Source organism: Lagenorhynchus albirostris, chromosome 1 (genome assembly GCF_949774975.1).
Source record: "Lagenorhynchus albirostris chromosome 1, mLagAlb1.1, whole genome shotgun sequence".
NCBI classification, from domain to species: Eukaryota; Metazoa; Chordata; class Mammalia; order Artiodactyla; family Delphinidae; genus Lagenorhynchus; species Lagenorhynchus albirostris.
This window is the reverse complement of record NC_083095.1, coordinates 85,100,349-85,127,131: the sequence shown is the minus strand read 5'-3', so window position 1 is coordinate 85,127,131 and position 26,783 is coordinate 85,100,349. Positions and strand designations below refer to the sequence as shown.

Genomic DNA, 26,783 nt, shown 5'->3' with positions numbered 1-26,783 from the left:
AGGCAGGATGCTCAAGAAGTGAATCACCTTGCAGGCAATGAGGCTGTTTTCTCCTCTCCTCATTATCACCATTCCTGCAGTGTTTCTTTCCTTGGGCTCACCTTTCCTTTTTCCTGGTTATCTTCTTGCTCGCCCATAATCACATAGTCGAGTCTATGCAGGTTTCTATGTGCTGTCCCTGAGCTTGGGAGTGTAGGATGTGGTAATCCGGGCTGGTGAGTGCGGAACGGCGTCTGAGGAACCCTTTGCCTCTGTCACGGGTGTTGTATGTGTACAGAGTGTCCGCCCAGAGCTTCCGCGCTGCGGTGGGACGCGGCAAGCGTAATACCTTCAGGCTCACGACTCCTGAACACCAAAAGGGCAAACCCCTCCCAGGAGTGGGCGGAGCCAGGACCTGAAGAGGCGGGGCCGGGCTGCGGGGCGGAAGCTCAGAACTGGTGGCGGCGGAAGCCCGGCCCCAGCTGGGCAAGATGGCGGCGTCCAGGTGGTACAAGGCCAAGTAGGTGGCTGGGCTAGCGGGACGGACTACAGGAGATCGCGGCGGAGGGCTCTGGTACAGGGTATCCAGTTCTTTGTCGGAGTCTGCCCCAGTGTCTTTGATCTGGCCAGGAGCGGCCGCGGCCTCGTCGGTGCGGAGATCCTGGGAACGGCCCTCCATCCGCGGGCAGCATAGGCTAAGACTCCGTGATTTTTCTTTGTTGACGCGGGTGGCCCAGGAGCGCCCGCGACCGTAGAGCCCTAGGGGCCGTTGTGGGGCCCGACAGAATATGTCTTGAACTGCTTTGGTGAAATTTATTCCTAAGTATTTTATTCTTTTCGATGCTATTGTAAATAGAATTGTTTTCTTAATTTCGTTTTCTGCTTGTTCTGTAATACTGTATAGAAATACAAATGATTTTTATATATTGATCTTTTATAGCCCAAGGTTTTTAATAATTTGAATACTTTTCGGCCAGGCATGTTCCCACCAGTATGATACCGAATCACCACTCCCCGGTATGACACATTTATCCGCCTGGCTCCTAATGACATTTTCCTTAGGTCCCCTATGGTTGTTCTTGAAAGTTTTTATCATCCACAGATTGTAAACAATCTAAGATGGCAGTAAATATTGTTGCTGGGCTATTGACATCAGGGAGAGCTAAGTAAGGAGGGAATGGCAATAAGGTATGAATGGGGAGGAATGAGTCCACCGAACCCAGGGAAAAGGAGCCTTTTCTGATGCACAAAAAAGAGAATCAGAGGGCTTCCCTGGTGGCGCAGTGGTTGAGAGTCCGCCTGCCGATGCAGGGGACACGGGTTCGTGCCCCGGTCCGGGAGGATCCCACATGCCGCGGAGCGGCTGGGCCCGTGAGCCATGGCCACTGAGCCTGTGCGTCCGGAGCCTGTGCTCCGCAACGGGAGACGCCACAACAGTGAGAGGCCCGCGTACTTCAAAAAATAAATAAATAAATAAAGAGAATCAGGGTTCAGTTGCAGAGGGCTCAACATCTTTACTGCTTCTAGGAGTGAATGAGAGTGAATTCCCTACACTGAAGCAGTGCTGGAAAGAGTCCCACAAGGGAGGCAGCTGGAGTGTCAAGATGCTGTCGAGACCAAAGCCAGGGGAGTCCGAGGTGGACCTGCTGCGCTTCCAGAGTCAGTTTCTTGCAGCTGGTGCAGCCCCAGCAGTACAACTGGTGAAGAAAGGAAGTAGGAGTGGTGGTGATGCTAACCCGGACAGGCCTCCTCTGCAGGATCATCGGGATGTGGTGATGCTGGACAGTGAGTGGCTGTGGGTATGAGGTTGAAAAGGAGAGCGGTACAACTTCAGGGTCTCTCCCTCTTCCTGATGTGGCTGGATTCCCCATCATTATTTCAGAACTGTGTAACCTCTGTTGCTGCAGCCCCATTTTACATATGAAGAAACGGAGCATCAAAGAGGTTAAATACCTTGCCCAAGGTGACACAGCTTGAGCCAGCGCTGCACAGCAGCTGCCTTTCTTTCTTTGGCTTTCCCCTAGCCCTCAGTCTCTTCCTGGGAAGATATGAGTAACCTCACATCTGGGTTTTTTTCTTTCTCAGATCTCCCAGATTTGCCCCCAGCTTTGGTTCCTGCTCCCCCAAAGAGAGCCAGGCCCAGCCCCGGCCATCCCCTGCCTGAACATGAGGACCCTGAAGAGAGGCTGAACAGGCATGATAAGCACATCACTGCTGTCTTGACTAAGATTATTGTGCGTCTCACCCTGGTTGAGTGGGGCAAGGCATCCAAGGGCAGAAAGGATGTTGCGTGTGGGTGGTGAGCCTTATTGAGCAGAGAGTGATTCAGAAAGATGGGACTTTATCCCCGTGCAGTCAGGTTGGGGGCTGGTTTAGAATCACTATGACTTAAGAAGCAAGATGGGTTCATGACTCCTTAGGGTGAGGTTCTAGTCATATAGAACTGAGGCTAGTAGGATAGGGTCCAGCCTGGGGAAATCTCTGTATCTTCACTGCTTTGTACTTTGTTGCTGCAGGAACGAGATACAAGTTCAGTGGCTGTGAATCTGCCTGTGCCCTGTGGCGTTGCTTTCCCTCCTGTATTCCATCACTCACAGGGGAGACAGGTAGGCAGCTGTGACCTCACATGGTGTTTAGGGGAGGACAGTCTTGTGAGCATCATAGTACATATTCCCCAGGTAGATAATCTTAATAATGATAAGCAATTCCATTGTTAAAACAGCACCACACTAAGCACTTTATATGCATTACTTCATTTGATCCTTATAACAGCCATGTAATATAGGTATCATTATCTCTATTTTTCAGATAAGGAAACTGATAACTTTTGCAACACCACACATCTAATAGATAGAAGAGCCAGAAATCCAACCCAAGTCTGTCAGACTTCAAAACCTATGCTTCTGTAGAGCCCTGCTTTCTCTGAGGACTAGGGTTGTGACCCTTGGAGATTAAGCAAGTCTCTTGTATCTCTCTTTGTTCCAGCGACCTTGGTATAAAGAGGTTGAGAAGAGAATGGGGTAATGAGCATCAGTCACCTGGGTTTTCTTTTTGCCCCATAGGGGAAGCCAGCAACATCTGGTAAGAGAAGTATCTTTGCCCAGGAAATTGCAGCAAGGAGAGCATCTGAAGCCAAGGTCCCACCAGTTGGAGAAGTTGCATCTACCTTGCACCCACCAGAGGGTGAGCAGGGTTTGAAGAGGTTTGGGCTCAGCCTTTTTGTAATACACATTTGTAGAGTCATCTTTGGATATACATCTTCCCTGCCTCAAATCTGAAGTGCATTTGGGCCATCTAAAGAGGAGCCATCCGATATCTCCACTTAGACTATTGAGTTTGGGCAGCTTGGGTCCACATCTGGGTCTTAGGTGCAGGGAGAAGGCAGGGCGTTACTTGACTGTAGGAGAAAGGAAGGGGATAGAAGTGTCTGGTAGAGACTGTAAAATAAAGACGTAGGCCAAGATTCTTTTAATGGTGCAAATTACTAGCAGAAGAGCTGGGGGCAGGCCCCTGGAGGCAGACGGCTGCCTAGACATCCAAGAGAAGAGTCAGAAAGTGGGATGTTTCTGAGGGAAACTTCTAAGTCCAAGGGGAAAAATGAGTAGAGAGGTCATCACCCCAACCCAGCCCCAGGATGCCCTGGAGTCTTGTGCCAAACCCAGGGGGGTCTCCACTCTTTGCCTGGGAAAACTCTGGGGCTTCCATCTGTCTCCAGAGCTAATGGGATTAGAGAAGAGGGACAGAAGGCCCAGTTGGGGTGAGACAATGAAACTGATCGTATCCTTCTTCCAGGTGCTGCAACCTGTGAGGCACTCACACCTAGGGAGCAGGGCAGCCAGCTTCCATGGAACAGCTACAGCTTCCAGGGACCCCATCTGGTTACAGGGAAGGGGCTCAAAAGCCAGGAGGCTGAGCAGGAAGCCCAGACCATCCATGAAGAGAACGTAGCGAGACTGCAAGCCATGGCTCCGGAGGAGATCCTGCAGGAACAGCAGCGGTTACTGGCTCAGCTTGGTACGGGTACCAGCCTTTCCTGCCAAGACCGGGCTAGGAAGGGACTGTCATTTATTGAGGAAGGCTCACTGTGAGTGCCAGGCAGAGTACTTTAACACATTTCATTTTGTCCTCAAACTGTTCCTGTGAGGTCGGAGGTACTAACCTCATTTATTTATGAAAAGATAAAAACAAAAAAAACTGAGGCTCAAAACTAAGAAATTCTCCCTCAGGTCACACAGCCTGGTACCACATCCTGTTAATGAACACCAATGAGATATAAACCCAGTTCTACCTGGTCTCATGGGCTGTGTTCTTAACCATTATACCATGTATACTGTACTACTGTAGTGTAGTATACACTATTTTGGCTGTACTCTAGTACAACTACAGGGTGCTCTATTATGTGATGCTGTGCTATACTACACCTCCCTCCTAGTTTCTGTTCACCAAAACAATAGTGCCAAGTCAATCTGTTCCAAACTATGTATCTAGCACTTATATAGAGCATACCATATATTAGTTTTGTTTTCTTTTTTTTTTTTTTGCTGCTCTGGGTCTTCATTGTTGCACACGGGCTTTCTCTAGTTGCAGCAAGTCGGGGCACCACTCTTTGTTGTGGTGCGCGGGCTTCTTATTGCAGCGGCTTCTCTTGTTGCAGAGCATGGGCTCTAGGCGCGCAGATTTCAGTAGTTGTGGCACACGGGCTCAGTAGTTGTGGCTTGTGGGCTCTAGAGCGCAGGCTCAGTAGTTGTGGCACACGGGCTTAGTTGCTCCGCAGCATGTGGGATCTTCCCAGACCAGGGCTTGAAACTGTGTCCCCTGCATTGGCAGGTAGAGTTTTAACCACTGCACCACCAGGGAAGTCCCCATATATTAGGTTTTTAGTGAATATTTGTGCATAAATAAATAAATAAAATAGTTGAAAGTGAGAAACTATTCCCCTAAATGCCTTCTTTTTGGCCCTCGTCAACATTGATTCATTTATTCCACAGCCACTTACTTTGGGCCTCTGACCTGAAGCCAAGCACAGGGATGGGCAGACTGGCCTGGACCAGGGGACTGTGAAGGGTGGAGGGATAGGCGGGCAGGCAGGTCCCAGTGACAGATATGGGTCATCGAGGCTACAAGAGAGCCCCAGGGCTTAGGCCAGGGCTGGGAAGTGGCTTGTCTTGGCCTTGGCGCCCACAGACAGGCAGTATTAAGCAGACTTCAGGTGTATGGAGGCTGGGGAGGATCTGCCCCCACCCATTCTCCCCTCTATGCTCTCTTCTAGATCCCAGCTTGGTTGCCTTCTTGAGATCTCACAGCCGCACCTGTGAGCAGGCAGAAGAGAAGGCCACGGGGGAGCAGAGGCCAGGAGGTCGCTCTGCTGAGGTCACTGGAGAGGAGCCCATCATGCCAACTTCTGCCAGTGAGCCCAGGCAGGAAGATAAGCTGGAGCCAGGAGCCCCAGGTTTGGAGGAGGAGGGGACTTCTGGGGAATAAAAGTAGAGGGAAGTATTCCTTCTCCTAGGCCTGGCAGATGGGAAGAGAGAGAATCTTCTCTGTCCTTGAACATCTAACGTTAATCTTCATTATTGGCTTGAAGTCAATCTTCATTTGCTGATGCATATATTCTTCCTGCATGTGCTTCCTGTTTTCCTGTCCTGTTACTGCTCCTTCTCTCCCTTCCCTGGTAAGAAACAGCACAATGTGATGGCTGAATGGCCCCCTCCCCCTCCAGACCATCTGCCCCCTGCCTTTGCAGTAGCTGCCCCAGCTCTGGCTCCATCCATCCCACAGTTCTTTCTGCCTCTGCTCTCAGTGTTGGGAGGATAATGGCAGGGTGGTGGGAGAGGAAGGGTCTGACGCAGGTCTTGTGAACATGCCAGACCTGAAGCAGAGAGGCCAGTGGGAGCACTCATCTTCCAGGAACTGGATGATTTTATTAGTGATTAACAAAAGAAGAATTGAATTAGGAGAGCCAGGAACCTCCTGCCCCTGGATGAACTCTAGGCCAGTTGAGCAGGTTGGATGGGGGTGGTGGGGGTGAGGAAGGAGGAGGATATTGCAGGTGTGTGTTTCTGTATCTTGCTCTGCTGAAGTATAGCTGCCCCCTCCTCATTGTCTCCACTCCCCTGCTCCTTTAGAAGGTCGGTACTAGAGAGTGGAGAACTGTGGTTTCCCTGCTGTATGTGGTCCTGCCTTCCTCCTCTGCTTCCTCTCTCTTCTCTTCCTTATCTCTTCCGCTTCCTCTTTCCTCTCCCAACAAATCTTTGGGGTCAGAAAGGGGCTAGAGCCCAGGACGGGGTGTGTTCTGCCATATCAGGCATTCCAGCCCCTGGGCTGTGCCATTAGTCAGAGCTCTAGGCAGAGGCTGCCAGACCCTTGGGCAGAGGTGGATGTGGCAGCTTCTGGATGATGGCTGGGACCCCAGTGGATCAGTGAGCTGAGCCCCTTAGGGAATACTACTCTGCTTCCATCTCCCCAGCTCTGGCACTGCCCGTGACTCCCCAGAAAGAATGGCTGCACATGGACACCATTGAGCTGGAGAAGCTCCACTGGACCCGAGACCTGCCTCCACTCCGACGGCAGCAGACTCAGGAGGTGAGGAGAGCCAGCTGGCCTACAAGGGCAAGGTGGGGTGGCAGTGAGTGGGGCTGCTGTCTTGCACCCAGAACTTAGGCTTTTCTCTTCCCCCAAGCTGGAGAAACATCTCTCCTAGTGCTCACCCCCCTCTTCCTGCCTGGTCTCTAAGGCCAGAGGAGCCCCACTTCTGGTCAGAGGTAGTCAGGCCCTACGTCCTGAGAGGCCTGGGATTACAGGTGAGGAATGGCTGTGGGGAAGTTGCTGGTGCCCCCAGCCCATAGTTCTCTTTCTGTACCCATTAGAGGATGCAGGCCCGATTCAGCCTTCAGGGAGAGCTGCTGGCCCCCAGCGTGGACCTTCCCACCCATCTGGGCCTACACCACCATGGAGAGGAGGCGGAGGTGAGGCGTGGGGTCCAGGGAGTACTGGGCAGCTCTCAGCAAGTGCTTTTAACAACCATGTGGAGAAGGACTGCTGCTCAGCTGCCTTGGCCCTTCTGTGCACCCTATTCCAGTTCACGGCCTTACTGTCTTTTCAGGTTTTTTTAAAAATATTTATTTATTAGTTTATTTGTTTGGCTACACCGGTCTTCCTTGTGGCATGTGGGATCTTCATTGCCGCATGGGGGATCTAGTTCCCTGACCAGGGATCGAACCCGGGCCCCCTGCATTGGGAGCGCAGAGTCTTAACCATTGGACCACCAGGGAAGTCCCTGTCCTTTCAGTTCTTAGGCTTGAAATCTTTCTCCTTGTTCCCTCACATTCCAGTCAGTCGCCAGAACTTGCCAATTCTGTTTGTCACCTCCCTACAGTGCTTCCTCGATCAGAGCCTTGATCCCTCTGGTCTGTTCAGTCACCATGTTCCACTCATTCCGTCTTGCCGTTCGCTTGCTCCCCAACGGGTCTGCCGTAGTGATTTCCCCTGGCCCAGCTCAGGCTGTCCCTTGCCTCAGAAAGTTTCCTCGCTCAGGGAATTCTCCCAGAATAAGGTCTTGGCTCCTCAGCACGACAGAACAGCCTTCCACCATCTGTCCCTGCTGACCCCACAGCTCTGCATCCCTCACTTCTGCTGCACATTCTGTTGCCTCCTCCCCACGTACCCGCTGTGCTCAAGGACCTCCAGGGCTCAGTTCCTGAAGCCCTCTCCAGGGAACGCTTTTCCCCTCTGCTCCATGCCAGGCCATCAGAGCTCTACCCACCCACTGAGACCACAGCACTTTTCCAGGTGCCCCTTCTCTCTGTCTCCTGTTCTCTGGTTGCAAATTAAACACCGATTACTACATTCCTCCCAAACTGCCTTATGCTATGGTTACTTGTACGCCAGTCTTATTTTCTTTACCAGTTTGAGGGTCCACGGAGAGCAGAGGCAAGAGACATCACTTACTTTTCTTTGTCTTCACCTTGGCACCTGACTCAGTGCATGGCAGATAGGGGTTGCCATGTATTTGTTGGTGGGTGCTGTCCTGTGTCTTGGCTCCTTCTGACTTCTTGTCCCTGCTCCAGAGAGCAGGGTACTCCCTTCAGGAGCTGTTCCACCTGACGCGCAGCCAGGTGTCCCAGCAGAGAGCACTAGCGCTGCATGTGTTGGCCCAGGTCATCGGCAGGGTGAGTGGACTGTTGGCCTCATCCTGCCCGCCCCCCTCCCCTTAGACTTTCCCACCTCCTGCCTGTTTCACTCTGACTCACTGGCCCATACACGAGCTGTGTGTGGGTCACACTGAGAACAGGATAAACCCAGGGTCCTAGCTGGACAAGTAAAGGGTTTAGGACAGAGACTGTAACTTCAGCGTATTCAGCAATGTTTTATCCTCCTGCCCTCAAGGCCCAGGCTGGCGAGTTTGGGGACCGGCTAGTGGGCAGTGTCTTGCGCCTCCTTTTGGATGCTGGTTTCCTCTTCCTGCTGCGCTTCTCTCTGGATGACAGAGTGGATGGGGTCATCGCAGCTGCTATCCGGGCTCTTCGGGCTCTGCTGGTGGCTCCTGGAGATGAGGTACAACAGGCATAGGAATGAGGCTTCAAGGCATTAGGGTCCCTACGCCTCCTGCTGGGGCTGCCCTCGTTGATGATGCTTTGCCAGGCAGAGCACAGAATGGGGTGGCTGTGTCACTACCTTCTAAAGGCCCCAAAGCCTAGGAGCCTTGCCTCTCTGTCCTTTGTGCGTGGCTTTTGCCCTCTACTTCTGGACCCGCTTTCTGGCCTGATGCCTTCTTCCTCTTCCCACCTTCACACTCTTTCCTCTGGCAGGAGCTCCTCGATAGCACCTTCTCTTGGTACCATGGAGCTTTGGTGTTCCCTCTGATGCCCAGCCAGGAGGACAAGGAGGACGAGGATGAGGATGAAGAGCCCCCAGCAGAAAAGGCAAAAAGGAAGAGCCCGGAGGAAGGAAACCGGCCTCCATCTGACCTGGCCCGACATGATGTCATCAAGGTAAAAGTGCTGGGGCAGCTGCACTTGTCCCATGACCTCCGGGGCTGGCGCATGTTGGGCAGGAGGGGTCATCAAGGCCTAGGGTCCAGTTGCATTTGGTAGTGGGTTTGTGTCTCTGATCCTCAGGGGCTCCTGGCTACCAACCTGCTGCCTCGGCTACGCTACTTGCTGGAGGTGACCTGCCCAGGACCTTCTGCGGTCCTTGACATCCTGGCTGTGCTCATCCGCCTGGCCCGGCATTCCCTGGAGTCAGCCACAAGGGTGAGAAAGAGAAGGAGGCAGGGACTGGGCAAAGAGCCTAGCCAGGCCTGGTCTTGACCCTCAGCCTCCTTACCTCCCTTTTCATCCTGGCCTGCACAGGTCCTGGAGTGCCCTCGGCTGATAGAGACTGTGATTCAAGAGTTCCTGCCCACCAGCTGGTCCCCTATGGGGGTGAAGCCTACCCTCAGTCTACACAGAGTGCCCTGTGCTCCTGCCATGAAACTTCTTCGTGTCCTGGCCTCGGCTGGTAGGAATATTGCTGCCCGGCTGGTAAGCAGAACACAGGGCAAGGGATGGCGGCTTGAGACAGGGCTGGGCTGGGGGCTAAGCATAGCCCCTGCACTCTGGGTGGCCCAGTCATGCCATCTTTCTCTTCGTATCTGTTCCAGTTGCCTAGAAACAGAACAGAAACCCCCAGGCAGGAACCTAGTCACCTGGAGCCTAGCGTATCCTGTAGGCCTGCTCTGCTCTCATTATGGGAAGGGAAGGTTCCCTGTTCCCTGGACCCAGGCCAGAAGGGCCACATACAAATAGGCATAGCCAAGGTGCCCAGCAAGTGCTTGCTAAAAAGAAGGATGGAAGGAGAGAGGAAGGGAGGGATGGATGGGATAGTTTCACCCTAGCCCAGAACCATGACCCTCTGGCACCAGAGGGGCCGCAACAGGGATGAGTTGAGCCAGTCTCTGTAGTGAGAGAACCTGAGGCCTGGAACTTCAGGCTCCCAGCTGATCCTGATCCCCAGACTCTCTGCCCAACCCCAGCTGAGTGGCTTTGATCTCCGGAGTCGCCTGTGCCGCTTCATAGCTGAGGCTCCCCAGGATCTGGCCTTGCCCCCAGAGGAAGCCGAGACACTGAGCACTGAGGCCTTCCGTCTGTGGGCCGTGGCAGCCTCCTACGGCCAGGGAGGTGACCTTTACAGGTGAGGAGAGACAAGGGTAGGCTCCCTCACAGACCCCTCCAGCTCTGCACTCTGGCCTTGATCAAGGTTCAAGCTCGGAGGGAGGCTGAGTATGAGAAAGAGGTGATTCTGGGAGAAAGGAAGAAAATTTGGGAGTCAGGACTAGCCGGGGGAGAGTGGAACAAAGCTGGGTTAACCACATTCTGTGCACCCCAGCTTGGTATCTTGGTGAAATCAGATTTAAATTCCCTCTTGTGGTGGAAGCCTTGAGGGGCTACCTCCTTCCCTTCAGCCCCCAGCCTTCCTTCTTGAAACCTTCCCAGAGTCCGCAGCCCTGGCCTCCCTCCTGCTCCTCCTCAGCCAGACTGCAGATGCCCGGGGCCGGGCCTTGCTTTGTGTCTTCTGTTTCCATCTCCCTTCTCACACTGAAGGGCGGTCCTTCTCCCCACTCACCAGGGAGCTGTACCCTGTGCTGATTCGAGCCCTGCAGGCTGTGCCGAAGGAGCTCAGCAGCCCCTCCCCGCAGCCCCTGGCTCTGCAGAGGGCAGCCTCACTGCTCACCGTCCTCACCCAGCTGACCCTAGCCGCCGGTAGCACCACCCCTGAGCCCAGAAGGTAGGCTGTAGCCCTGAGCCGCTGGCGGTGACATCCTGTCGGGAGCTCTGGGACTGGTGGGAGTGCTCCTCCACAGGGAGAGGGTGGCCAGAGCTTCGAGGGGAGTCCAGGCAGCCAGATCCTCACGGTGGCCCCTTGTGGCTCTCCTGTAGTGACTCTGCTGAGGCCAGTGTGTCGTCCACTCCTTCCTCAATCACTTGGACGCAGGTGTCTGGGCTCCAGCCTCTCGTGGAGCCTTGTCTAAGACAGACCTTGAAGTTGCTGCCCACACCTGAGACGTGGAGTGCCCTTGGCCCAGTGCCCACTGCCTGCCTGCTCTTCCTGGACGCTTACTACCAGGCCTGGAGCCAGCAGGTGAGTGTTGCCTGCCTGCCTTCCACGCTGCCCTGGGTGCCCTGCCTTCATCTTAGCATTCCACCCTCGTTCTCCCTCTGTCTCCACCTCTCCGTCCCTGCCTCCCCATTTCCACCTTTTCCCTCCTACCTTTCTTCCTCTTTCCACCTCCATGTCCAGTGGAGCTTCCAAGGAGTCGTGTTGGTAGGGACCGTAGAACCCCAAACAGCAGCTTGGCCTCCCTGGAGCCTTTATGCTCTCTCAAGACCCTAGACAGTGGGTGCCAGGGCAACCTCAGGGTCTCCTCTGCCTCTAGAAGGGGCAGAAGGCAGAAGCTTCTAAACACTGACTCTTGGCCACTCGGAATCATGGGCTTGACCTGGGTACACGGGGTCCAGGAGAATGGGGCTCCTGGGCCATCAGCTCAGTGAGTGTCTTGGTCTTCCAGCCAGGCTTGTGCCCAGGGGATTGGCTTCAGGACATGGAGCGCCTGTCGGAGGAGCTGCTGCTGCCCCTGCTGAGCCAGCCTGCTCTGGGCAGACTGTGGGATTCGCTGGGGTGTGTACTGTGTGCGGTTGTGAAGCCGGGGGTGGGGCGGGGAGGCGGCAGTTTCGCTCCTTGTGGGGCTCCTATGCCTGGCTCCCTGGTCCATCCCAGGTGGAACCCCCCAGCCTGAGGGAAACCTGAATCCCTAGCAGGCAGCGACTGGGGGCTCCAGGGAACGTGGGCACTGTCTGCACGGCCACGTTTCCGCTAGCCTTGGTTGCAGACCAAGCAGCTGTTTCCAGCCCGGCACATATCAGGCCAGAGCCCCCCTCAGTGTCTCCATTCTGCTTCCAGGTGCTGCTCCCCTCTCTGCAACCCACAGTCCTGTGCTCCGGCCCCTGAAGCTCTCCCCAGCCTCGTGTCACTGGGCTGTGCAGGAGGCCACCCTCCTCTTAGTCTGGCTGGCTCAGCCTCCCCCTTCCCATTCCTCACGGCCCTCCTCTCTCTTTTCAACACCCTGGGCTGGATCCACAAGGGGCTGTGTGGCCAGGTGAGCGCTGGGCGCCTGGTTAGGGGGGCAGGGGACCAAGATGGCAGGAGTCAGAAAGGGGAAGGGCGCCCCTTGGGGAAGAGAGGCGTCTTCTGCCAGCACCCATTTCTCTGAGTTTAGCTGGGGAAGGGGCAGCTGGGGAGCCCTAGAGGGCATCAAAGTCACCTTGTGAATCTGAAGCTTGCTTTCCTCAGCTGGCTGCCGTATTGGCTGCCCCAGGACTGCAGAACTACTTCCTCCAGTGTGTGGCTCCTGTGGCTGCTCCACGCCTCACACCCTTCTCCGCGTGGGCCCTGCGCCATGAGTACCACCTGCAGCACCTGGCACTCACCCTGGCCCAGAGAGCGGTGGGTGCCCCCAACCCCCATCCCTCTGTCCCCGCCCCCGCATTATCCCCATCCTGCTTCTCTGGAGCTTGTGCTGCTTCTGGCAAGCCGTGCAGTTCTACTTGCCTGCAGACATGCCCAGGCCCTGTGCCCATCAGCATATATTCTCTTCCTCACTTCTCTTTGCTTTGTCCCCCCTCACCGCCTCTGCCTACTCCTCCCCCTTCCCCCCTTTTCTGTCCACAGGCAACACTCCAGCCAGTGTCAGCCACCAGTGCTGCCCTCTATCACGGCATGGCCTTGGCCCTGCTGAGCCGGCTGCTGCCCGGAAGCGAGCACCTCGCCCATGAGCTACTGCTGAGCTGTGTGTTCCGGCTGGAGTTCCTCCCGTAAGTCCAGGGTTGGTGGCATCAACTGAGCGCTTTGAGAGGCTGCTGTGGTGGTTGACAGAGCAGCCCTGAATTTGGGGCCAGGAGACCTGGGTTTCTTTCTCTTTCTTCCATGGATTACGCTTAACCTGTCTGAGTTTCCATTTCCTCATTAGTAAAGTGAGGATGAGGATAATATGCTAGAGTATTATTATGAGACTTCTGTGACTGTATGGCTGAAAAATGGTTCTAAACTAGCTGTACGCTTATAATAGCTAAGTGTTACCCAGTGCTTACTCCTTGTCCGGTACTCCCTTAACCGTTTGTCTCTATTTTAATTGTTTTACCTGTACCATGAGAGTGTGTATTATTATCATTATTATCCCCACTTTACTCTGAGGAAACTGAGGCACAGAGAAGTTCTGTAAACTTGCACCTAGGTAACTGGCTCTAGTGCGCATCCTCTTAACTGCTATACACACTACATGGAAGGTTATTAGGGGAACAGGGAGGAGCGGGATTGGACCTAGGAGCCTCTGGGAAACCCTGGAGAGCTGGCATGGCCTTGTGGGTTCTAGCCCTCATTTTTGGCTTTTGGGTTCTGTTACAGGGAAAGAGCATCAGGGGGTCCGGAGGCAGCCGACTTCTCTGACCGGCTGTCCTTAGGGAGCGGCGGGGACCTTGGGTGTGGGCGAGGGACTCTACTAGCTCAGGCCTGCCAGGACCTCCCCAGCATCCGCAACTGCTACCTGACCCACTGCTCACTGGCCCGAGCCAGCCTGCTAGCCTCTCAAGCCTTGCACCGAGGGGAGCTCCAGCGAGTCCCAGCCCTGCTGCTCCCTGTGGCTAAGGAGCCTCTGCTGCCCACTGACTGGCCTTTCCTGCCATTGATTCAACTCTACCACCGGGCCTCAGACAGCCCCTCGGGGCTTCCTCCTGCTGACACTGTGGGCACAGCCATGCGGGCCCTGCAGTGGGTGCTAGTCCTGGAGAGCTGGCGCCCCCAGGCCCTCCGGGCTGTGCCTCCTGCTGCCCGCCTGGCACGGCTCATGTGTGTGTTCTTGGTGGACAGTGAATTGTTCCGGGAGACCCCAATACAACGTCTGGTGGCAGCCCTCCTGGCCCGGCTCTGCCAGCCTGAAGTCCTACCAAACCTCAACCTGGATTGCCCACTTCCTGGCCTGACGTCTTTCCCGGATCTCTATGCCAACTTCCTGGAGCATTTTGAGGCTGTGTCTTTTGGGGACCACCTCTTTGGGGCCCTGGTTCTCCTCCCCCTGCAGCGTCGGTTCAGCGTCACCTTGCGCCTTGCCCTCTTTGGGGAGCACGTGGGAGCCTTGCGAGCTCTGGGCCTGCCTCTGACCCAGGTACTTTCTCAGCCCAGCAGGGCCCACCATGGACATCCTGTCCTGGGCCTTGGAGGCAGTCCTGAGCCGCAGGGAGCCTTGGTAGACCTCAGGTTCCTTATCTTACCTCTTGGAGGCTTTGAGGAGATTAAGAGAATACATGAAAAGGGTTTACTGTGGTGTCTGGCGTACAGTAGGTACAGTAGGTACTTATTATTAAAAAGGCACGGCTGCTTGCTCATGAGGTGCTACAGTCTAGGTAAGAGATGTACTAAAACCAACATAGTTCTCAGGTATTCAGATTCTAGGTGTTAAGTCAGGATTCAGAGAAGGGAAAGATCAAAGTGGGCTTCCCACAAGGAGAAGCCTTTGTGGAAGAAGTGGGGATTGATCTGGGCATGGAAAATTGGGTAGAATTTGGACTGTTAAGGAGAAAGATAGAATGTGCCTAGTGGAACAGCATAAGCAAAAGCTCAGAGGCAGGAAGGAATTGACAAGATGGGAAGAGGAAGGAGTCTATGACAGATACCAGCTTGGGAACTTTTTGGAAACAAAGCTAATAAAGTCTTAGAGGGCCTCAGATAACAGGTTAAGGAGTTAAACTTGTAAGCTGTAAAGAGTTACTAATTTTTTTAAGATTTGTTTTTTTATTTTCATTATAACTTATTTTGGTAAGCTTGAAATACAAACATTTTAATATATGTATGTAAGATATAAATGTATATTTTGTATAAAAAAATAAAAAGAAAATATAAAATAGTTTTAAGAATTAAAAAGAACATTACAGGGAATTCCCTGGGGTTCCAGAGGTTAGGACTCCATGCTCTCACTGCCAAGGGCCCGGGTTCAATCCCTGGTCAGGGAACTAAGATCCCACATGCCACGTGGTGTGGCCAGAAAAAGAATAGATTAAGGGAAAAAAAGAACTTTACAGTTATCCATAATCCCACTGCCCAGTTGTAATTATTTTGATTTACCTTTTTTCAGTCTTTTTTTTTTTGGCTGCACCTCGCAGCATGTGGGATCTTAGTTCCCTGACCAGAGATCAAACCCGTGCCCACTGCATTGGGAGTGCAAGTCTTAACCACTGGATCACCAGGGAAGTCCCTGTGCATATATATTTTTATAAAATTGGGATCATTGCATAATGTTTTCTTCATTGAATGTTAGGTAGTAAGCATTTCTCACATCATTAAATAATCTAAGAAATCAACGTTTTTATTATTATATCATAATCCATCGTGCAAGTGTGTCCCAGTTTATTTTATCAGAACCCCTTAGTGGGCATGAAAGTTGTTTCTGATTTTTTGCTATTTTAAGTAACACTGTGATAAACACCATTGGACATAAACTTATAATCATTTCTGCGTAGAATTAAGAATAATTTTTTTAGAAACAATTACTATTCCAAAGAACATTAACTTTTGAAAGGTTTGCTAATAGAATTGAGCAGCTGAACATGACATTTTGAAAGTTTTAAGTAGATTAAGCAAGTAGTAGTAGCAGTAGAAATTCATAGCTGCTTCTCAGTTTCCCAGTTTCCGCTGCTTTTGAGCTCTTTAGTCTTTAACCTTGATCCTTGTGATGGATGTCTGTTTAGGACCGGATCTCTGCCCTCGTGGTTTGTTTCATGTGACCATCAACCATCCACCCTGTTGTCCAGTGATACACATTCCACCCTGACCCTCAGCTTGTCTCATTTCCCCTGTCACAGTTGCCTGTGTCCCTGGAGAGCTACACAGCGCCTCCTGAAGACAACCTGGCCCTCCTTCAGCTCTACTTCCGGGCTCTGGTTACTGGTGCGCTCCAATCACACTGGTGCCCTGTGCTCTATGCTGTGGCCGTGGCTCATGTCAACAGCTTCATCTTCTGCCAGGACCCAAAGAGCTTGGTAAGTTACGTCCCCATCTCCAGAGGGAGGGAAGGAACCTGCAGTTGAACTGAGCCAGCTGGGGAGGAGGTGAGGTCCAGGCCAGGTGAGTGATAGGCCTGTGGCCTGGTGCCACCTCTCCCTCTTCTGCCTCTAGGATGAGGTAAAGGCTGCCCGCAGGAGCATGTTGCAGAAAACTTGGCTGCTGGCAGATGAGGTAGGGCGGGGCACATCTTGGAGGGTGGGAGAATGGAGGGCCTTGGGGAACAGAGATCTCAACAGGATCTCACTACCCACTTCATAAAGTTTCTTCCTTCTTTGCAGGGTCTTCGGCAGCACCTTCTCCACTATAAACTTCCTAATTCTGCCCTTCCAGAGGGTTTTGAGCTGTATCCCCAGTTGCCCCCTCTGCGTCAGCAGTACCTCCAGAAACTGATCTCAGGGGTGCTCCAAAATGGGGTTTCAGAGACCTAGTATAGCTGCTGCAGAGGAAGAGATGGATACATTCTCCTGGGGTTCACCAACAGATGCCTGGCCAGAGAGAAGGGCTTTGTGTCCTAAGAGTGTGCAGGAAACAATAGAGCAGAAGGCTTGCCTTCCTAGGAGCAAGCTCTTTGAGCTTTTTTGGAGATTGGTGAGCCTACCCTTATGTCCTGATATCTGGAGCTCAGGATCTGGGGCTTCTGAGGGTCTGTGCTGGGAGTGAGGGGTGACTTAGCTATATACCCCTTCTTGGGGACAAGACATACTAACTACACCTCTTCCTCTCCCCACTTCAGGCCAGGGTATATGAATACTGGAGCTGAGCATTGAAATAAAGAATTTTTTTATCTTCTGGGAATTTGATTTGGACTGATTTCAGATGTACTAGTTCAGGATTGGTATCGAGGAATGGGTTATCTCTGGGGGAATCAGGACCACTGTGAGAGACATGGGGGAGGAATCATGAATGGGAGGTGAAAACTGAGTCCACATCTGGGACAACAAAAATGTGGGTCCCAGTTCTGGAGTGAAGCCAGGCCAGGGCGGTGCTCTTGGGAATGGGGGGCGCTTCTAGAAGGACTCTCTCATCAGTCCACTTGGAGTGTAGGTGTGCTAAATGAGGTTAGCATCTTGTCTCCTTATGGTCCCCTATTTCCATCAACGGCAATCATGAGACAAGAAGAAGCCGGAAATCAGACTGGTGCAGTAGCTGTCTATCTTAAATCTGTTTGGGCTGCTATCACAGAATACCACAGGCTGGGTGGCTTTTGAACAACACACATTTATTTCTCACAGTTCTAGAGACTGGGAAGTCCAAGATCAAGGTGCTGGCAGATTTGGTATCTGGTGAAGGCCTGCTTCCTGGTTCATAGGCAGCTCTCCCATGGCAGAAGAGGCAAGGGAGTTCTCTGGGGCCTCTTTTTATACGGGCACTAATCCCATTTTACCCATGAAGGTGGAACCGTCATGACTTACTTCCCAAAGGCCCCACCTCCAAATACCCTCAATTTGGGGATTCCATTTCAATGTATGAATTTGGTGGTGGGACTGTGGCGAGGGCCGGGAGGGGAGGTGGAGTGAAAACATTGTCTATAGTGCTGTTCTACAACACCCCTTCCACTGTGGACTTTATTGGTGATAGGCAAAGGCTGGGGAGGAGTGGATCAAAGCGTAAACTCTTGATTCATTGGTTTCTTTCTTTCTTTTGGTAGTTTCTAGGTTCTTTTGCCTGAATTCCAACACTAAGCTTTCTTACAGTGTCATTTGCTGTGAGGAATTACTTACCATCATTGTGTTTATAGGTCAGGGTGAGTGCCGTGTGCTGTCAGTAGGTAGAGAAACCACTCGCCATAAACAGAGCTGCCGAACACAGAATCATACAATACGCTTCACTCAGCAACTCCGGTATCTGCAAAACAGCAATAGCTCTCAAACTTATGTGAAAAAAATCCCCTGGACAGTAAATTAAAACAGATCACCGGGCCCTACCACCAGTGTTTCTGATTCAGTAGGTCTAGGGTGAAACCCAAGAATTTGCATTTAACAAGTCCCCAGGTACTGCTGCTGTCCAGAACCAACCGCGCTTGGGGAACTGTTGATTTACAGGGACCTTGCAAAGTAAATTCTGTGACCTCATAGTGAGAGTTAAATAAGGCATGGGTACCAAACTTAAAAAAATCACTGTTGTGTCTACACCTGGCACTCTACACTCAGAGACTTTACCAAGTAGCTAACTACTATAACTTATTTTTTTCAGTGTTTTATATTAAGCAGGCCTCAGCCACTAAAATTGGTATTTTGAGCAAAAGAATGAGGAAGACACAAAACCGCCTGACGGCTGTGTGGCCCCTCAGTTGTCGGGTGCTTTGTGGTTTACAGAGAAACTTCCCTTCCTATGGTTTTGCAGGTGGTAGAGAAACTGTCTCAGAGCTGTTGTGATTTCTTCACCAAAACCAATTGACTAGGGATGCTAATACTAGCACTCTGGTCTTCTAACATCAGATCACCAAAATCACAGTAAGAAGTTGTGCACAGAGTTGACGCAGGCAACGGAATTGTACGAGGTGAACCCTGAGATCCTTCGCATCCTGGGGTCTGAGCTGAGAGTGGCCAGGCCGGCTTTAGGACCCAGCGGTCTCCAGTGAGCGACTGGACACTCCTATAAGCGGCAGTCTGGGCTGAAGTCGCAAGGTCTGACTCTGCAAGTCTGGCTGCAGTGGGCCAGTCCGCTCAGCCAGCTGCTGCTGTGGCTCAGAGCCGTGGGTAAGTGCCTTTTGGCAGTCAGGGAACCATCATGTTAGAGGCAGCTTCCTAGGCTTGGGGACCACAGTCGAGACAGAAGGGGTCCCAAGTGGTTCCTGCAGAGGCCTCGAACTCTTGCAGCCAAAGCTCCTGGGTCAGTGTGTGGGGAGTGCAGGCAGAGAATTGCAGGGGTGCCTGAATCTGAGGATCCAGATATCGGCTGGGGAAGGAGGGACAGGCCCTAGAGTCTCAGCACCGCCTGGGGGCAGAACCACCAAGGTAAGTCGAGAAAAGATGGGGGACCTGAAGGACCGAGTTCAGCTTGGTGCTCTAGGCATCCACTGGGAAGGGCTCTCCAGGGGAAAAACTTGCAGAGACAAAAGCAGGCACCATGACCCTTTCCACCCCCCTCCCCCAGCCCTGCCTTCGGGTGGCTTCCAGGTGCTGGTGTGCCCTGACTGGGTGGGGGTAGGGGTGTGGCTGTGAGAGACTAGGGCAGCCTTCTCTTCATCTCCCATCCCGTTAACCTCTGTGCCCTCTCCCAACCCTGCTGTTGCCCTGTCACCTTTCAGGTGCCATTCTCTGCTCCAGCTTGGGGTCCCAGGCCCCTTTTCCCCCCTCCTCACCCTTGCCCCGGCCGGTTCCAAGCCCCTGGATCCTGGACATCACCACACACCGCCTAGCCGCTTTGAGCCAGCCTCTCCCCTAATTCCCCCAGGTGAGCTCCTAGCTCCTTCCTCCCTTCTCCACTCACCAAGGCAGACCCTCAGGCTGGGGTGCTCTTGACCCTTTCCTCCCTCCCTGCTCCCAGGCCCAGAGGGGCGTTGGCTGTTCTCCACCTGCAGGGCCAACAGCTGACGCGGGCCCACACAGTGTGACCGGGACTACACCGGCAGCAGTGTGGTGGTGACAGTGGGGCCGCTGGGCCTCTGAAAGGCGTGCAGTTGTGGTGGGCACTGGGCGCCGGCCAGCCTCTGTAAGTGCGGAGCAGGAATAGACGAGGTTGGTGACCTGCGAATCTGAGGTTCTGTGGTCAGGGGAACCAAGGCTATGTACGCACCACTTTGTGTCTTGGAATATTCCGCAGTGACAAGCGGCCAGGGCGGCTTTGTCCCTTCTTCCAGCGGAACCCGGGTAAAGGTGGCAATAGTCGCCACCAAATTAGCCGTACCCAGGAGCCTGTTTCTGCCAAGTGGAGTGTCCCTAACCAGCCACCAAGGGTGGCTTGAGCTTCCCTCCGTCTCCATTAAGCCTCGCGAAATAAGTGTAAAATCTAGGGAATTTCCTGCCGGTCCAGTGGTTAGGACTCTGTGCTTCCATTGCTGGGGCCCCGGGTTCAATCCCAGATCGAGGAACTAAGATCTCGCAAGCCGCGCGACGCGGCAAAAAAAAAAAAAAAAAAAAAAAGTAACATCTAATTTTATGGTGTGCATACCTAAGTCTCCCCATTCCTTCAAAATCGACTACGTCCTCCAAGTCCTTCAGATAAGAACTTCTGAAGCTGCCTCTGTCAGCAATCTCTGCCCTAGGCGGGCGGCCCGAGGGCCGATGGTCAAGGGCCGGGGACTCAGCGCCTGTTTTCCGCAGGATCTCAGCCTATGGAGCCGCGGGCGGCAAAGGTGCCAAGAACCACCTGTCACCGGCGCATGGAGTCTTCCTCTCCGCCGTTTTCCCCCTTGGTCACGGGGAGCTGCCTTACATCCTCGTAGGGCAGCAGGAAGAGGACGCCTGTCCGAGAGTAAGAGGAGCCAGTGAGAGGGGGACGGCTCAAGCGCCCCGGGGCGAGGGCTGGGTGGAAGGAGAGGGCGCTCCTGGGGTTAAAACCTCAGCACTGAGAGCGGAGGGTCCCGGACCCCCGCTGATTCCGGTCCCGGACGCCCGCCGGGGAGCCAGGAGAGCCAGCTCGTTCTGTCTCGGAGAGTCTCCGGCCGCTGAGGAGCACGCGGTGACGGAGGGGATCGGAGGGGTTCCGGGGTCGCGGAGCTGGCAGGAGTCGGAGCGGATGGGGGTTGCAACCGCCGTCTTTCGGGTACTTGCTTGCCTCGGTGCGGGCTGCTCCCGCCTCCAGCGCTCAGCGTTGAGGTCGCAAACCTTCCCGCGGGCGCGCACGCACACGAGCTCCTTGGCGTCCCCAGAGCCCTGGGCCTGGCTGGGAGCCCCTTCGCTTACTCCAGTCCCCGGGGTGGGGCCCTCACCCAGCGCTCGGGTCGTCGCTGGACGGCTAGAGGGCGCGCCCCTGAACGCCGCTGCCGCGTAGCTGCGCGCACGCGAGCTGGAGCCGCTGCTGGTGGCGGCCGGAGGAGGTGGTCGGGCGTACCTGAGGCGGGAGGACCGAGGCCGGACTCAGGCCACCCCCGAAAAACTGCAGAACCGCTCGGCGGCTCCGGGAAGCGCGCGAGAAGCGGGGCGGCGGGTGAGGGCGCGGGCTGCGGCGGGGAGGAGGCCGTGCTCCCCCTCCCCGCGGCCGGCCATCCCGCGGTCTCTCTGCAGGTGGAGGGGACGGCTGGACGTCGCGGGTCCCCTCTCCGCCGGCCGGCCGCTCACCGCGGAAGGGAGCGGAGGGTGGCCAGGGCTGCAGGGAGGCCTGGGCTACGCTTGGCTGGGCCTCAGCCGGCGGCTTCACTGGAGACGGCGGCGGCCACCCGGGTAGGTGAACTTTTGGGGAGGGCACCTGGGCAGCCCCGAGAGTGAAGTGAGGTTAGAGCCTTAGAACAGACCTAGTCCCTCTGGAGATAGTTGAGTTAGGAAAGGTGTTGAGCTAGCTCCAGGTCAGAGTAGGTAGAGTAACAACTATTAGAAAAGGAGGTCAGATAAGTTGCAAGTCACACGTGCAGGTAGGACTCCCTCGATTTTCTTTTACATCCAGGACCTTTGTCATCACAAGTCCCATCCTCGATCTGCAGCAGTCCCAGGAACTTACAGCTGGCTGAGTTAGCAGGCTGAGCAGGGAGGCAGAAAGGCAGGGATAGTTTAAGTCAGCAGTTCTCAAAATGTGGTCCCTGAGCCAGTAGCATCAGCACCACCTAAGAAGTTGTTAGAAATGCAAATACTCAGCCGCCTTCCACCTACTGAATCAGAGACTTTAGGGGAGGGTCCCACTATCTATGTTTTAGTCAGTCCTCTAGGTGATTCTAATACACTCCAGAGTTTGGAAACCACTGCTATAAAGAAACAGAGCCTTTGTGTCTGTCTGGGCTGTACTGTTCATAAGTACTTTATACGCATCGTCTCCATTATCACAGAAGTGGAATATGTGGGTTGGGCCTCTTCCATCTGATAGCTGAGGACATGAGATTAGAGAGGTTCAGACAGACAAGGAGCCATCCCAGCCGACGTGAACCAGGCCTTCAGATTCCAGCTGATTACTCCTTTCCCACTTCTCTGGCCCCTCAGCTCCCACATGCAAGCTGGCAGCACCTGTACTGTAATGTGAGTGTGTAGAGAAGGCCACACTGGGGTTTCCACTGGGAGACTCCAGCTTCCCCACTGTTCATAAGCCAGCTTCCCAGCTGTGAGGCAGCTGTGTGCCCCTTAATCCCCCATTTTGTAGCCAAACCCTCTCTTTCAATTTCCAGGGGGCGATGCCTCAGAGGCTGACATCCTCTGGGCTGATGGGGAAGATGGGGTATCCTTCATACACCCCAACAGAGAGCTCTACCTGCAGCCTCTGCCAGGTGTTGGCCCGTATCCCCCACCTTTCAGCTAGCCTAGCCCATTTCCTCAATTGCTCCCATCTGAGCCACCAACTCTGCACTGTGAACTACCTGTTCTTGCACAGCACAGGAATACTTGGGAACTGGGCTGTCAGTTGTAATGCCAGTATGGGGCATTCTGGTCTGCTTGTCAAATATCTCTTGCTATGAATTCTCTTCAACTACCTGCAAGCTCAAGGATCCCAGAAGAGGAAGCATACAGGCTTGACAGAAGTCCCCCAAGCTCTCCCACCCACCCTAGACGCCTGGCACTGCTCCTTGTTCCAAAGTCCAGGGCTAAAATTAACCATGAGGCTGGAAAAAGTAGGTATGCCCCCCATGCTCACCCCGCAATATGAGTTCTTTTACTCATAGTCATGGAGAGCCATGGAGAGGTGGAGATTTGATTATACCTCAATCGTGGTCATTGCCTTTTGAAAATCTGCCAATGGCAGGCAGAGCTCCAGTTGGCCAGATGCATGTGCCCAGAGGGCATGGAGCTGGCTGCAGATAACATCACCTGCATGGGTATGTCCTGCCTGTGTCCGAGGTCTGGACTCCTGGGGCCATGGGCTGGGCTGGGGGCAGTAGGGCACGGGAAGGATGCCTGCTGTGTGCCAGGTACCATGTTGGGTGTTGGGCAGGGGATTGGAGGTGCATCTCTGCCTTCAAGGAGCACATAGTCTAATGGTCTAGTGTGTGAGGGGAGCTATCTATCACTATCTCTAGATATACATCTACATTTATATCTAGATATATATCATAGTGACAATTGGCATGGGAGGTGTAAAGTATTTTAGGGGTTCTCAGGAGGGAGAGGCTGCATTCATTTAGGATAAGTGGGGAAAGCATCATGGAAAAGCTAACAATTGAGCTGAGTCTTGAGGCATGTGTAAAACTTGGGGTAGAGGGACAGAGAGGCGTTTCCCACTGGAGATGTGTCTTTCTCTCTAGACCTGCCCACCTCTCAGACCCTTTGATTCTGATGGTGGCTGTGATGTTGATCTTGACACTGAGACTCCCTATGGTGTGTGGGGTCCAGATTCTGGGTACGGAGCATCCAGCAAGCATGGCTGATTTCTCCACTGAACTGATGGGCTTCTGTGGGGTCCCAGGGGCAGACATAGCTGATTTCAAGACCTCTACTCCCAGCAGAGCTGTGGTGGACTCCTCTGGGGTTCTAAGAGTAGAAGGACAACATTTATCTTAATGGGCATCTGGAGAGGTGTCCTGGGAAGGGGGCAAGTCAGGGTGGGCCTGATGGCCAGGTAGAGAGTGTGCCGTTTTTCCTCCCACCCTCAGTGAACCATAAGAAGTGGCAGGGCCTGTGGTGGATGAGGCTGCCAGGCCCTGAGCTCCAGCTGAGCAAGCTTACCTCCACCATCAGGACAACCCCCAACCCCTACTACTTCCAGGTGGGGCTTGGCCCAGCCCAGTCCTGGCCTCTGCCCCCAGGGCTTACGGAGGTTTCCCAGTAAATATCACTCTGCTCAGCTGCGTCCTCCCCCTCCTTCTGAGAACCTGTGCACTCTGAATCCCCACCCTCCATCCTGCTCCCTGTTGTGGTAAATTATGGATCCCAGAGAACGTCTCGTCCAAACCCCTTGTGTAGAGAAGATGAAGGTCAGAGAAGCTCCTAAAGGGAAGGTAACCTGTCCAAAGTCAGCTGTCATCCCCAGTTCTGGGATGGTAGGGACCTTAGGATATGATTCCTTTGGAGCAGGGGTTGCCTCCGCCCCAGGATGTCTGCAAGGACCTAAGGGAAGCCTTAGCACAGACTCCCACCCCATCCCCTTACCCCACACCTGCCCCCTCTTCTGCCCTGGCTCTGGCCTAGTCACCGTCACCCTTGCAGAGTTTGTACTTGGGGACATGCCGTGATGCGGAGAGCTCAGACCCTCAGAGAGGGCCAGCTGGGCATATGGAGGGCAATCAGGGGGACAAGGGGGACCCTCGAGGACCCTCCCCAGACCCAGTCACCCACTCACTTCCAACCTGTCTTCCTGCAGAGCCCTGGGCTGTGGTGCCTTTGGAGAGGTCTATGCGGGACTGGTGATTGGCCTTCCTGGGGACCCCAGCCCCCTGCAGGTGACTATCAAGGTGAGAGGGGGTGGGGCTTCCAGCTGACAGTAGGAAAGAAGGGTCCAGGGAGGAAAGAACAGTGGCTGGAGCTAGGGTCAACCTGCCTTCCTGAAGTGTCCAGGGCGCTCAGGAGCTCTGCCCTCTTCCTCCCAAGACTCTGCCAGAACTCTGCTCTCAACAGGACCAGCTGGATTTCCTCATGGAGACACTATCATCAGGCACACCTGGGGCCAGGGGCAGGCGTGGAAGGTGGGAGGAAGGCACCCAGAACTGCCTGCACAAATAGCCTGTCTTCACCCTGGGGCTTAGAGGTAGCAATTCTAGAGACACAGAGGTTCACTCCAGTCTGTGGAGCCTAGAGCATGGTTTCTCTCCCTGCTGGTGATGGGATATGTGCACCACTGGCTCAACAAGGTCAGCCATCAGGACACTGCGCTGCGTGGGGCTCAGCATGCAGGCTGCCCCTGGCCCAGTTCTGCTGGAGTTGATGTCTGGAGGGGACATGAAGAGTTTCCTGAGGCATAGGTGGCCACAGCTGATGAGACCCTTCTCCCAGCCCGCCAGGCCCCTCTGAAGACCCTGTTCATGTGTCCCCAAACCTGCATGGTCTGATGCGCCTTCTGCCTGACCCAGGGCCAGCCATCACCTTTGGCCATGCAAGACCTTCTCCAGCTGGCTTGGGACATAGCCCAGGGTTGCCACTACCTGGAGGAAAATCACTTCATCCACAGGTTGGAAGTGATCCTGGTTCTGGGGACCCCGAGCCCAACTCCTTCCCCAAGGAATAGCCCTTCCACATAACTTTTAAAGAAAAGATCAAGGCTGGAGTTTCTCAGTTCTGGCAGTGAATTTTTTACCTGACTCTGCAGGGACATTGCTGCCAGGAACTGCCTGCCGAGCTGCTCCAGACCCAGCCAAATGGCCAAGACTGGGGACTTGGAGATGGCAAGCACTATCTACAGGTGTAGGACCTGGGGATGTGGAGAAGGCTGACGCTCCAAGGGAGTTTACCAGCACCTTTGGGCCATTTAAACAATTCATCACTCCTCTCCTCCCTCATGTAGGGCCAGTTATTAACGCAAGGGGAGCCAGGCTCTGCTGCCTGTCAAGTAGGTGCCCCCAGAGGCCTTCCTGGAGGGCATCTTCACATCCAAGACCGACTCCTGGTGATAACACGCTCTCCCCTGCCTTGGGCCACCTCTTGTGAGGGAAAGGGAAGCTGTGCCTGATGGGCCTCACTTAGTTCCTCCCACTGGTGATGCAGGTCTTTTGGAGTGCTGCTCTGGGAGATCTCACTGGACTACGTGCCCTACTTTTGGCACACCGATCAGGAGGTGCTGGGCTTTGTCATCTGAGGGGGCTCGATGGACCCTCTCAGGGGCTCTCCAAGGCCTGTGTGAGTATGGAGTGTTGCCTCAGGAGGGAGGTCGTTCACAGCCGTGGGTTGGCATGAACTCCTGCCTCTCCCCAGGTACCATTTCATGACCCAGTGCTGGCAGCATGAGCTTGAACTTCACCCTAGTTTTGCCAGCATCTTGGAGGTCTTCAGTACCGCACTCAGGTGTGCCCCCTGACCTGTCCTGACCACCCTGGACTTGGGGGTCAGGAGGGAAGCCATAAAACAACACTGTGGCCCCCTGCTCCCCTACCCTCCCATTACAGGATCCTGATGTGCTGAATTCACCCCTTCCAGTGGAACTGGGACCCATCCTGGAGGAGGAAGGGGCTGGGGAGCCTATCTTTGGGGGACCTAAGATGTCCACAGACCCAAGAACCAAGTTTGGGGAACTTGAAGAGCTGGGGAGCGAACCTCCTTGGCCCCTGGCCTCAAGCCCTCCAAATCCAGGGGTCTCCAACCTCAGAACCTTTGGAATCCCACCTATGGTTCCTGGGTCCCAAAGGGCCCTGAGGGTGAGGACTCTGGCACTGAGGGTAGCAGTTCCTCCCTGTACTCCTCCCCAGGCTTCTAGGTGGCTTATGTTCCAAGTAGCCTCTGTCCCCCACAGTCTGTGCTGTATGTCTGGGCCTGTATATCTGCTGGCCTGGCACCATGGACCCTCCATCCTGGAAACCAGTCTCAGGCCTCCTGGGCAAGAGTCTGGCCACTCCCAGCCTTTGATATTTGGGACCAGAGGATACTCCCCCAACTCCCAGGTGTAGGTGGGGAATTGAAATTGCCTCCTGCAGGAAGTCTTCTCTAGATTGCCTTTACCCCACTAGCGTCCTCCATCTGGGCAGCCCCCAACACTACAGATACCTCTAA

At 54.1% G+C, this 26,783-nt stretch overlaps 2 protein-coding genes across 6 annotated transcripts; both read left to right on the top strand.

Annotated features, from left to right (window-relative positions):
* Positions 1-430: 430 nt before the first annotated feature.
* On the top strand, positions 431-16,857 carry RPAP1 (RNA polymerase II associated protein 1). 5 transcript variants are annotated; one of them, XM_060147837.1, is made up of 25 exons: positions 431-499; positions 1,507-1,764; positions 2,065-2,213; positions 2,496-2,585; positions 3,042-3,162; positions 3,772-3,993; positions 5,249-5,428; positions 6,446-6,561; positions 6,846-6,944; positions 8,046-8,147; positions 8,365-8,532; positions 8,787-8,969; positions 9,096-9,230; positions 9,330-9,500; positions 9,992-10,149; positions 10,585-10,743; positions 10,896-11,097; positions 11,525-11,634; positions 11,917-12,112; positions 12,307-12,459; positions 12,685-12,827; positions 13,417-14,173; positions 15,867-16,043; positions 16,180-16,239; positions 16,347-16,857. In XM_060147837.1, exons 2-25 carry the CDS (start codon positions 1,584-1,586, stop codon positions 16,494-16,496), a joined length of 4,182 nt encoding a protein of 1,393 aa, XP_060003820.1. In that variant the 5' UTR covers positions 431-499; positions 1,507-1,583; the 3' UTR covers positions 16,497-16,857. The 5 variants fall into 5 exon arrangements, with proteins under 5 accessions (XP_060003820.1, XP_060003801.1, XP_060003809.1 ...); XM_060147818.1 differs by having other exon boundaries at positions 450-629; XM_060147811.1 differs by lacking the exon at positions 8,365-8,532 and having other exon boundaries at positions 489-1,764.
* Positions 16,858-17,471: 614 nt separating this feature from the next.
* LTK (leukocyte receptor tyrosine kinase) lies at positions 17,472-26,734 on the top strand. The gene is given in 26 exon segments (XM_060164297.1): positions 17,472-17,532; positions 18,651-18,767; positions 19,319-19,396; positions 19,399-19,464; positions 19,558-19,656; positions 19,659-19,722; positions 20,334-20,497; positions 20,636-20,775; positions 21,004-21,139; positions 21,216-21,392; positions 22,322-22,420; positions 22,814-22,966; positions 23,410-23,487; positions 23,741-23,911; positions 24,426-24,538; positions 24,675-24,769; positions 24,947-25,054; positions 25,150-25,251; positions 25,390-25,482; positions 25,585-25,686; positions 25,785-25,916; positions 25,992-26,059; positions 26,062-26,081; positions 26,183-26,241; positions 26,243-26,344; positions 26,346-26,734. Coding segments are annotated over 26 exon segments (2,742 nt in total). The 3' UTR covers positions 26,491-26,734.
* The last annotated feature ends 49 nt before the right edge of the window (positions 26,735-26,783 follow it).

What these genes read in the sequence shown, in the direction of transcription:
- RPAP1 (XM_060147837.1), top strand. Translation starts at nt 1,584, where the DNA reads ATGCTGTCGAGACCAAAGCCAGGGGAGTCCGAGGTGGACCTGCTGCGC. An exon ending in TGGCCCAGGTCATCGGCAGG is followed by an intron (nt 8,148 to 8,364) that starts GTGAGTGGACTG and finishes CCTGCCCTCAAG; the next exon opens with GCCCAGGCTGGCGAGTTTGG. An exon ending in GCCAGGACCCAAAGAGCTTG is followed by an intron (nt 16,044 to 16,179) that starts GTAAGTTACGTC and finishes TTCTGCCTCTAG; the next exon opens with GATGAGGTAAAGGCTGCCCG.